The following is a 12,279-nucleotide window of genomic DNA, read 5'->3' on the forward strand; positions in this document are numbered from 1 at the left end:
CTCTGATCTGCATCAAGCCTCTTCCAGCCTCCGACTGAGAGGGCTGAATTGACTCCACTATACGGGCTGCAGCTGCCAAATTCTGAATTAGGGTTCGATATACCTGAGTCGGTTGCGGAAAGAGCTGACGTCGGCTGGAGTCGGGTACTCGTTGACGCGCACGCTCGTCGAGTGCTCGCTGGAGGTTCTCCAGTCGAGTGCGTTCAGCCAAGTTGGCCAAACGCGCCTCTTCCAAGGCACGAGCCTCAGGAGTTTCTCCTGCGATGGGAGTATGCAGGGCATCCATGTTCCGGCGGCGAAGATCTTCTCTTTGCTGAGAAGTGAGCGGCTCGGGCTGATATTCTTCGTGGGCCTGAGCGGGGTCGCCTCCATCGTCCATCCCGTCGATGCGGGGGAAACCGGGAGGGCTACGAGGCCCATTGACCATCAGGACCTCCGCCGCTGGATCACTGCTGTCGCACTCGGATGCAGTCTCTACGGAGCCAGTCGACAGATCGAACAGGCCGTAGAGAGATTCGTCGGGCTCAATCGCCGCGACTTGGGTGGTGGCCGATTGGCGAGCCACTGCGTGTCTCACCCATCGCTGAAGCCTCGACCGACCAGAGCGCTTGCGCTGGCGGGAGACAGGGAGGGAGGACGGCACAGGAGTCGACCGGTATGGGGTCGACGGCTGCCGCAGCAGGACGCCGCGGACACACGCCCGAAAGTGCGTCGCCCCGCGGACGGGGAGCGCGTCGATGTCGAGTGGTGCCTCCTGGAGCCAAGCGGAGTCGTCGGCGATGAAAGCGAGCGCACCGAGACGGATCTCGCGGCCCTCGACCAGAGCTCCGCCGGAAACCATGATGAAGGCAATCGGACAAATTGCAACTTCTCCAAAAAGTCGCTAAGACACCTGCCCCACGGTGGGCGCCAACTGTCGTGGTTCTAAGTCTGACAGTAGAATGGGGGGTAGGTATGGAGAGGCAAGATCCTAGCTATGGAGTAGTTGTACACACGAGTGTTTAACGAGTTCAGGCCCTTCTCTAAGGAAGTAATAGCCCTACGTATCGGAGCCCGGAGGCGGTCGACTGGTTTATGTGTATATGAGTTACAGGGGTGCGAACCCTCTACACTGAGGAGGGGGGTGGCTTATATAGAGTTCGCCAGACCCCTCCGGGCCTTAGTTATGCAGGGTTTAAAGTACATTAAGACATGGGGTTACTGGTAGCGCCCTCATAAAGTGCTATGAAGACTATTAAAGCTACTTAATGACAGACCGTTGCGTGCTGAGTGACTTTAGGTCTCCTGGCCGTCGAGTGGTTAGCTTCATGGTCGAGTGGCTATCTTCGTCGTCGAGTGTCCTTGAGTTCGTCGAGTGAAGTCCCTCTTGGTCGACTGAAAGGTAGCTTCGTCTAAGGATGTCCTTTGGTATGGTATCCTAGATAGGTCCATGACCCTACCCTAGGTACATAACATCATCAACCGCCGTCGCCGCTGCCGCCTAGCAGGAGGTCACCAACGCCCGCGTCACGGCGACAACGAGGGAGGCGCTATATATGCTAGGGTTAAATCCTAGCCAGCACGGCCTCGTCAACACCGCCGTGGCCGCGGCCAGCACCGGCTCATCCGCGTTCCCTTTGATGGTGCTGTCCGACTCGCCCCGTGCATCGGCTTGCACCCGATGTCCGGCTTCCACGTCTACCCACAGACCTCCTGCCTCTCCGAGGAGTGCTCGCCCGAGGTGAGCATGGTGGCGCCTTCCAGGCCCGCGCCCACACCCATCGACCTCAACGCCACACCGATGGGCGGTGGCTCGTCATCCAGAGGCGTGAGGAAACGCGCACGGCACATGCCAACCGACGTCCTGTCGGGCGCACGCAACCTGTTCGACGGAATGCCGGCCTCGGGTGACAACGACTACATGCATAACATCATCTTCGAGGGTGGTGCGCCGGCCGCTGGCGGTGCCGCTGGCGCTGGCTACGATCCTAACGAGATGCAAAGCCAGGACGGCCGAGGGGCGTTCACGCCGTCCACCTTTGATCAAGATCAGGCGACCTTCATGCATGATCAGGTCGGCCTGGACCTGGACGGCTTCCCACTTGAGCACGAGTTTCTAGAGGACTACGGGCAATAGGAAGAGGACGAGTGCGACTTCGAAGGGGAGCCTTTGTTCGAGGACGAGCTCGCCAATCAAACCGCCGGGGCAAAGCCGAAGAGAAAGAGCAAGCAGACCAAGGCATACACGACGGCCGAGGACAAACTTCTTTGTGAGTGTTGGAGAGACATTGCGTAAGACCCCAAGACGGGCGCTGAACAAAAGGCATCAACCTTTTGGATTCGTGTCCACTGTGAGTTCCATGAGCGCGAGAAATTTCCGCCGTACCAAATACTCCCTCCGTCCCAAAATAAGTGTCTCAACTTTGTACTAGCGTTACTGTAAAATTGTACTAAAGTTAAGACACTTATTTTGAGACGGATGGAGTAGTAAGCACGTGCGGGTGGGTGTCCATTTCGAAGCGATGAAGGGTGATCCAACAAGAGTGCAACAAGTTTTGTGCCACTCTTGAGATCGTCAAGGCCCTCCCGGTAAGGGGCATCGACATGCAAGACATGGTATGCTAGCAAGCCGTCCTCTTTTGTGTCATTCCGTTTATACTTGCGTGTTCATTTGCATACTATTTGTCAACATGCTTGCATTAAATACATTTGTAGGCATTTCAAGCTTTGGAGGCATTCAAGGTCCAACACAATGGCAAGTGTTTCAACCTCTCCCATTGCTTTAGGGTCATTAAAGACGAGGAGAAGCTCAAGGCGCAATATGCCGCCCTCAAGTCGCGTGGGGAGAAGCAAGCCGTGAAGGAGGTTGGGGACGACGAGAAGGCACAGCCGCGGGGAGACCACCTCCAAGGAGGACAAGCGGGATGCGGCGTCGAACGCCATGATCGCAAGCGTGGAGGGTATGATGAGAAAGAAGGACTCAAGGGACGAGGAGCGCCGATACAAAGAAGAACAAATAAACGCCTTCACGGAGATCGAAAGGAGGAGGCTTGAGATGGATGTGGAGAAGAAAGCCAAGATGCTTGAGATGGAGGCAGTGAAGCAAGCCAAGATGCTAGAGATCGAGGCCGACAACGCCAAGACCAAGGCGAAAGAAGTGGCTCTCGCGAGCATGATGACCGGGGTGAAGATCATGATGGTGGATCTCAACACCGTGTCGCCAAGGAAGAGGCCGTGGTTTGAGAAGATGCAAGCCGACATGCTCAAGTTCGACGATGAGTGATCTATGACGGCGAGCGCCATCCTTTTTCTGTATGCCGGCAGGTGTGCTGGCATGACCACGAGGCCACGATGACATGGTCGAACTCAAGTCCCACCTCTTTTTATGTGCTGACATGTGTGTCGGCCGCTGACGAGTGCGCTAGCATGAACTGTGTGGTGTTTTTTCTTAAGCTGGCATTGTATGCCGGCGCTAGCATGATGCCGGTATGAGTTTCGGACGACGACATGGCTACTGACATGATCTATGGCCGCGGGCCTTTTTATAAAATTACGTACAGACATGAAATGGGTCGGCGTGTTGGGCACAATACTAACCCAAATCTAAAACAAAGCAAACGCGGTGCGTGCGGCCGACCCAAACAGACAAAAAAGGAAGTTGCTCTTAGACTGCAACAAGAATCGTGAATTGGAAAGAACAGGGTAGCGAAGATGAGTAATTGCCAAACCTGCACTGACAAAAACCGCACTACCTTATCGCTCAAACTGAATATCGAAAAGGTTAAGACTGCACCAAGCATCGAGAATTGGGAAGAACAGGGTACTAGGATCACATATGGTTTTACAGATGCAGTACTAAAAAATAACTGGATAGAGGAAACCGCACAAGTACTGCGGTTTCAGTAGACTCAAAAAGCAAAAACAAAGCACAGAAGACATCAAAAGACCCGACTAGTATTAACTCAGCACATATTTCTGTATGCCATACCAAAATACCAATCACTAGACGCCAATTCAGCGTGTCCACGGCGATGTTGAAACCCTGCTTCCTTCTAAAGAGAAGGAATTCAATTATCCAAGATACAACCACCAGCGGCAGCAGCAGTAATGATAGACTCCTTCATACCCACGTCTCAAGCAGAGGCCTTGTCAAACTTGAGGGGCTTCACAACCTCCCAGGTGAAGTCAGCATCCTCACGGCCAAAGTGGCCATAAGCAGCCGTCTTGATGAATCTGTTGCCACCCTTCTTCAAGTCAAGGTTGATGCTGATCATCCCAGGCCTGAAGTCAAAGTTCTCCTTCACAATCTTGAGGATCTCCTTATCGGGGATCTTGCCAGTACCATAAGAGTCAACGAAGACAGATAAGGGCTCAGGCACACCAATGGCGTAGGAGATCTGAACAATGCAGCGGCGTGCAAGACCGCTAGCAATGATGCTCTTGGCAGCCTGCCTGGCAATGTAGGCGCCACTGCGGTCAACCTTAGTTGGGTCCTTGCCGGAGAAAGCACCACCTCCGTGTGCTCCCCAGCCACCATAGGTGTCGATGATGATCTTGCGACCAGTAAGACCAGCATCACCATGAGGGCCACCAATGACAAAGCGGCCTGATGGATTCAAGTGGAATATGGTCTTCTCGTCCAGGTACTTCTCAGGGATCACCGGCTTGATGACATGCTCCTTGAGGTCCGCAGCAATCTCATCATTGGTGACAGTCTCATCATGCTGGGTGGAGATCAGAACAGTGTGCACACGTACAGGAACCATGGCACCTCCCTCGTTGAGGTATTCAACCGTGACCTGGGTTTTGCCATCAGGCCTTAGCCAGGCACAAGTGCCATTCTTGCGGACTTCAGTGAGGCGGGCACCCAGCTTGGTGGCAAGCACATGGCTGAGGGGCATGAGCTCAGGGGTCTCATCGGTGGCATAGCCAAACATGATACCCTGGTCACCAGCACCAATATCCTCAGGGCGCTTGGTGAAATGTCCGTGCACACCCTGGGCAATGTCAGGAGACTGCTGCTCTATGTTGACAAGCACCTTGCACCGGTCAGCATCAAGGCCAACATCATCAGAGATGAAGCCAATGTTGCGGCAGGTGTCACGCACAATCTTCTCATAGTCAACAGTGGCCTTGGTGGTGATCTCACCAAAAACCATGACCATGTTGGTCTTGGTGCATGTCTCACAGGCAACCTTGCTGTCAGCGTCTTGGGCGAGGCACGCGTCAAGCACAGCGTCGGAGACCTGGTCGCAGAGCTTGTCAGGGTGGCCCTCGTTCACAGACTCAGAGGTGAAGAGGAAAGTCTCGGTCGCCATTTCTTGCGCGGTGGTGGTGATACTCCAATCTACCTCTGCGAATGCAAAAACAAGTGGTGAATTAGATTTAGAACTCCACAGCAAATTTGTAGATGCCCACAAAATGCTAAATCTAAATGGAAGTATTTGTTTCTTCACAGCAGAACTTTCGATAGTAGCAATTGATTATTTATACGCTTACATCAGTCGAAGTGAAAGCTACCTGATTACGCTCAATTAAAGAGATATATCAGCGAAAATTACAATTGGTCTACTCGATGAAGAGATTTAAAAATGAATAAAAACATAGCCGAGATCTATAAGCCCATCGCATGACCGACAAGTAATCTACACACTAAAAAAGGCGGATCTTTTGTGCAGGCAACTAGATCCATACGATATATTATTATTTGTTTAAAAAAAGAGACATGAGAAAAGAACAAAAAGATCCAATTGTCCACTCCCCTGATGAACTCTGACGTCCCCGAATTTCTAACCGGCCGTAGAATCTCATGAAACTAACAAAAGCAAGACTATTCCCAGTTTATCCATTGATAGGCGAGAACCGCAACAAAGATACAAAACGGAACGCCGTGAAACCAGATCTACGCCGAAAATCACCATTACCCCTCTTTTCAGCCACCCTCCTGCCTCTTCCCGCACAAAGCAAGAGATCTCAAATCCTATACGTGCAGATCCAGCAGAAGAGAGGGCAAGAGAGAGAGAGACGCGCAGTAATTGGGTAGGGTGGGAAGGGCTCACCTTGCGCTGCCGCTGCTGCCGCCGCCGCGTTTGATCGGGAAGTAGAGAGGGATGAAGCGGTTACGGGGGTATGCACGTAGTTTTTATAGCAGCAGATGCGTCGGGTGCGGATCGGGGAGGAGGATGGTTGGAGAGGATGGGCCCGTGCGGGTGTGCGAGGTGGTGCGTGCGAAAAGTATTTCGGCGAGCGTGGTAGGGAGAATGCACGTGAGGACCGCATAGCCAGTGAGTGCTGTGTCGCTGACCGGCTCGACCTTCCCCACCCGCGCTGTCCTCCTCCTCACCAACCCCGTTGCCAACAACCCCACGTTGTGGCCCCGCCTCACCAAACATCTGAAAGAAAACCTTCTTTACTTTGCCGATTTGTGTTGTGTGATGTGATGTGAGGTGTTTTTTCACCAAACCCAGTGTCTCGGCTCGCGAGGGTTAGTTTTTTTTTTAAAATTCATTAATAATACTTCCTCCGTATCTAGAAAAATCTATGACAAGAATTTTGGGACGGAGAAAGTAGTAGGAAGCAGCAGAAAATAATAAGGTGATGAAGGTCCTAGAACTAGAGGATCTGAAGGTCAAGGAAAAAAGAAAAGAAAAACAACAACCCTAATAGCTGCAGCACAACACTCCATACAATCTGTATTAGGCAGCGCAACTCCGACTCCGACGATGAACTACCAAGGAAACTAGGCCGGGGTGGCGTCACGGGGATCACCGAACGAGCCATCTGTCACGCGCCATCGTATACCATCGGCCCTCATTGCGGCTTCGTCTTCACAACAACAGACAGTCTTGGGGGGGGGAGGGGGGGGGGGTTAGGGTCAACACATAGGCTAATGCGGAAAAATAATAAATAGGCGATGGACAGGGAGCAATGAAATTTAGCTGAGGTTGCAAGAGAAGGGCCTTCTTTCGTTTGTAGGAATCTTATAGGAATTTCATATTCAAATAAAAGTTCCTATAAAGCCCTTTGGTTTGTAGGAATGGATTCTTATTTCTATGTAGAGTAGGATCCAATTCTTCACATTTCAAAGGAAAAAAACATTAACATAGACTCAATGAAAAAAATTCCTATCCCATGTCTTAAATGACATCTCTTTTCTTTTTTTATAGGAATTGAGATGCATGTCATCTCACTTCCTATGAAGTTTCTGTTCCTACAATATTTCTATCCTGTTGTAACATCCCAAAATTTACAATTTTTGAGTGTTAATTACTTAAATAGGATTAATTTAAAACTTGCTTGTGTTACTTGTTGTTAGTAAATTTTGACTAGGATTTGAAACTTTTGGTGTTAAATGAATATTTTATAGAGAGGGAATAAAAGGACTTTCCCAATTTTCCATCGGCGTCTCATTTTGGATTTATTGAATATTCAAAAAAATCCAATTATGAGAGAGGATGACATGACTTCCTCAAAGAATAATATTGGTGAATAATTGAATATTCCCCCATTTGGATTTTGAATATTTAAAACAATTCTGACTCGGAAGTTTAAATATTATGAGAGAAGGTAATATTAGTCCTTCAATATTGATGAGTCGGATATGTTTTAAATGTTATTTGAATTTTCTCAGGAGTTCAAAAATATTTCGTGGAACAATTTATAAGTGTCAAAGTAAAGTTTATAAAAATATTATATGTATTTTATATAAGTATTTTGGACTAGAAAAATGTTCACTAAGCTATATATGACTATATTATTTTTTGGATGTTCTGGTATTTTTAGGAAGTGATTTGGATCATCTTTGGAGTTGCAATCATTTCTGTACCTGTAAAATAAATATAGGAAATCCCTAAACCTATACCTAGCTCGCCCGAGCGGCCTGTCCCTATCCGCTGCTCAGCAAAGCAGCGCGCAGCGCAGCCGCTAGCAGGCCAGCCGGTCCAGCCCAACAACAGCAATAGACGCAGCACAGTCGGTAGCCGCGCACGCGCATCAGTGCGACGTCAGCATCGCCCCACCTTTCTGCCTCTCAGTTGCTCCTCTGTCCATGACAGCGGGCCCCATCTGTCATCTGTCCCCTCTGTCGTGTTCGTCCCGAATACTGTAGCCTGATCCAATACCAATCGCATCGCTCGATCCTTCACCCCTTTCCCAAACTGTGGACACCAGGCGACCCCTCTCGCTTCCCTCGTCCGATTCCCACAACCTCCGACTCAAGTCGCCTTCAAAATCAACCACACCGACCTCATAGTGCTCCGCCAGCCGAGCCTCCTTCCACGGCCAAGTCTGGCGATAGTAAGCCACACCCATGTCCCTCTGTTCGTCTATAGAATCGCCTTGATGTCCCGCCTCTCCCTGACCATCTTCCCCTACACAGACGCAAGGATCTAGGCTCCCCAGGGCCGCCCGATCTTGCGGGAGCTCCAACTCCACTGCAGCGCCAGCAGAGGACCCACCCATCTCCGTTGAAGCCACCATCACAAGCTGCATCCTCCCGTCACCTCATATTCGCCGGAGAGCCACCAGAGGAGCATTGCCACCGTTTTCCCCTGCTGGTGAGCACGCGCACGCAGGAAACCCCTTCCAACCAATCCTAGTGCGACACGTGGCCACATGCTATAGTAGCCGCAGTTCAAAATACGTTTTGGACAGATTTTCACCCAATTTTCAACTAGCTATATTTTTAATCTATATACCCAATTTAGGTGATTATTTTTCCTATGTAATCACAATGACCATAAGAATATGGCAGAACCAATATTCACACCTTTGTGCATTTCAAATTTGAATTTGTTTGAATTTTGGTTCAACCATCCGGAGGTCATATCTTTCAAACTGTTTCTCTAAAAAAATTAATTCCTTTTGCGTCTGACCTTTATACCATATGCTTGCTATTTATGTCATGTATACTCTAGATTCAAATACTTTTGACATATTTGAATTTTAAATATTCAATTTGAACTTGAATTCACCATAACTTTGGTCATATAGCTCCTATTCGATTAATTACTTTTTGCCAATTAATTCTTATGTCATACTCAATATGTCATACAACATTTATGTTATTGTCCCTATAATTTTAAGTTGATTCCATATTGTCTCAAATATAACCCTATATAGCAATCTTTATCAATTGATTCTTTGGAGTTGACTTCTTCACCTGTCACATTATAGAACATAAACAACCTATGTTATACTTTAAGCCTATATTTATTGGTGTTGTTCAACCTTGCCATATTTCTTTTGTTGTTCTTTTTGTTCTTCTATATGGTGTGGTTATTTATTTGGATTCTTTCATTTGCGATAGATTGCTCGGAGCGTGACGAGTAGAATTATCAGGAATTTGGAGTGCGACAATCTTCATCCAACGTACCAGGCAAGTTACATCTTGATCATACCACAACCTATTGTTTTTCTATGCGTGTAGTTCTATATCACAATAGCATATTATGCATGTGTAGGAATATTATGGTAGTATGCTATTGCTACTGAGTTTCAGCTTAGTAATGCCTTATTGTAGATCGTGGTAGTGTATTCTTGCTATGCTATGTAGACGAGGATTGGTTCGTGTATGCATCGAGATTATGTGAGGACTATATATAATATAACTTGAGTAAAAACATAATATATAATTCACCTCTGGAGGGGGGTTGCATCATGGAATTTCTTGTTCCTTTTCTAAGGACATGGAACATGACTAAGTGCGCCCGAATGGTGTTGCTGGGTGGTTTCAAGAATATCATGATTTATACCTTCTGAATGTAAGTGGGTGTCGTCTAGGCTCAAAATGATTAGACAGACTTACTGACTAGTAGCTTCCATGTACAACCACTGGCTAATATGGGCTCTGGCTTAGTTGATCAGTTGTGGAAACCTTACCCGGTTGGGATGTGCCTCCTGTGGGACTAGGCGACTGCTTCTGAAAGACTTTGTATCAATCTTTTGGGTTGAGTCCGGTGGGTAAAGTGTGCAGACCTCTACAGTATAAAAACTAATCATGATTTGCTGTGTCCTCGGTTATGGACAAATTTGAGCGATTATGCCATTACGGTTGTTGGATGATCTTGACTGATGACACCTTAATAAAAATTGTGTGGGAAAGTTAATAATGGGGATAGGTTGGAATTGGATTGCCCAATTCAACTGTATGTATTTAATTTTAGCTAGACATATATAAAATTTGACTATCATGTAGCTATTACGGAAAAATGAGCTTTCTGCAAAACAACCACTACACTATCTCTTGATATACCTTGCGTATACATGTAGGTCTGTTATATAATTCCTGCATGACTTGCCAATACATTCAATGTATTAACCCTTTGCGGCTGCAACGTTTCATGTTGCAGATTTTATACGACGAGTGAGTGATATGATGTAGGGTTACGATGTCTATACTCGACATCTGCCTGTGGTGTTGATGGACTTCATGGAGATTTTATTTGCTTTTCTGTTGCATTTTGTTTGTATGCTAGCTTGAGCTATGTAGGTATGTATTATATTAAATTATGGATCTACGATGTAATATTATGACATGTGGTTTATTCTTGATATTACATCTTGTATTGTGTGTGATAGCTATTGATCCAGGGACTAGCACAGTAAGCATAGAGACTTGAATCTTTTCAGGTTCGGTCGTTACAGATGGTATCAGAGCCTATGTTGACTGTAGGTTGTAACCCTTAGAATGGAGTAGGAAAAAACCATAGGAACAAATTATTTTATCACTTCTTGATTTCTTACTATCTCTACTCATAGTTCTAGTCTATTATTCATCTTCTAAAGCTTCTTCTCTAGTTTTAATGTAAATGGCCATCGTACAGTAACCCCATTGGCCCGTGCCACTGACTATGTAATGCTTGGGAATTCAAGGAAGAAGTATTTTTACGCGACTCAAGAAGGACTAACTTATAGATTACTAGATGATCTTCATGGTTAATTTAGATGAGATGGGCAAAGCTTAGATGCAGACCACCACTACTTATTGAAGTTCGATAAATGATTCACTGGTAGTGTGATTAGATCATATCTCATGTGGATATGCCCTTAACTATAGGTTTTTCTTGTGTGGTGTGAATTTTGTGATTTTTATTGATTGATGTTGTGTGATGTGCTCTGTGATTTATTTTGCAAGTAGAATAAGTTTGTGATGTTTAGACCCCTATCTTTTTAGTATATGCCTCAAGATTCAAGAATAGCAAACTATGAGAAGACTTGGTGCCATGAAGATTTCTTCATTGATGCAAGACAAAAGCTACAAACATTTAAGACTTTAAGGATACAAGATTTCTATATGCATATATCGCTAGATGTGTTTTGTGAGCTATCATTGTGTTTGTTTTACTGGCAGCGCATGTCAAAACTTATTTTAAAAACAAAGAGTGATGTTTGTATGGGTATATCTATCTCTTTCTCCAATCTATCTCTTCTAAACCCAAGACCCGCACCAAAGGAGTTACTACATTGCTTGAAAATCCCATGAATGGAGTGAAGATGGATGCAACCTAGGGATGAGTTCAAGCTAAACCACAAGCGCATGGATCCACCAGGAAGCAAGAACAATCTTTCTAAAGGAAGAACCCTGGAGGAAGCTACATTTCATCAGAAGACGTCTTATAGAAGTTGAGCAACCCTGAGAGTTGAAAGGCACGATAGTTTTTTGGCATGCAGAAAAAATGGAATTATCCGACCAAGTTCATGAACAAGATAAATTTCTGCAATGCTCATGAGGATGCCCGAGTGTTAGAATGTGAGATTTTTTAAAGCATATACAAGGTAATGATATGGGTGCGGAATGGATTGATCACCATACCGACTTACTCTTATTATTCGCTCATGCTATGTGGATGGTAAATCTGGAGTGACTTACCTATAGTAGAGACACGACGTTGTTAAGCCTAAACCATAGAATGGTAGCACACATAACCCTTGTAGAAGGCACCCGTTGCCAATAGTAGGTTACACGGAGAGAAGAAGCCAAGATCGTTTTCTACAGGAACCCCGATGGTAGTATTCTCGATGACCCCCATGAGAGTATCGATATTGTTTAGTATTTGTGTATGACCTATCATCCATGGAGGCTCGGTATTTGGAAGACCGCTCTTTTGATAAAGGATCCTCAAGACCTCGAAGGAGTGTAGTGCGTGTACTTGAAGAATTTCATCGAAGGAGTAAGATTCTTGAAGACTCGTGGCTCTAATTATAAGGGTGGTAGCACCCCACACTCTTGGATGATCAATGGATATTCAAGGAGACCCTGACCCTAACCTTTTCTTTGTAGCTTCTTCGAATCTCGAGGAC

The 12,279-nt window shown here is 46.7% G+C and overlaps 1 protein-coding gene across 1 annotated transcript; it reads right to left on the reverse strand.

Moving 5' to 3' along the window:
* Nucleotides 1–3,785: 3,785 nt before the first annotated feature.
* LOC123069861 (S-adenosylmethionine synthase 1) lies at nucleotides 3,786–6,313 on the reverse strand. Its single transcript, XM_044492811.1, has 2 exons — nucleotides 6,039–6,313; nucleotides 3,786–5,332 (listed from the first exon to the last, which is right to left on the reverse strand). The coding sequence occupies exons 1-2, from the start codon at nucleotides 6,256–6,258 to the stop codon at nucleotides 4,113–4,115; spliced, it is 1,440 nt and encodes a 479-aa protein (XP_044348746.1). The 5' UTR covers nucleotides 6,259–6,313; the 3' UTR covers nucleotides 3,786–4,112.
* Nucleotides 6,314–12,279: the final 5,966 nt, after the last annotated feature.

The sequence above is a fragment of the Triticum aestivum genome, chromosome 3B, assembly GCF_018294505.1.
Source record: "Triticum aestivum cultivar Chinese Spring chromosome 3B, IWGSC CS RefSeq v2.1, whole genome shotgun sequence".
NCBI classification, from domain to species: domain Eukaryota; kingdom Viridiplantae; phylum Streptophyta; class Magnoliopsida; order Poales; family Poaceae; genus Triticum; species Triticum aestivum.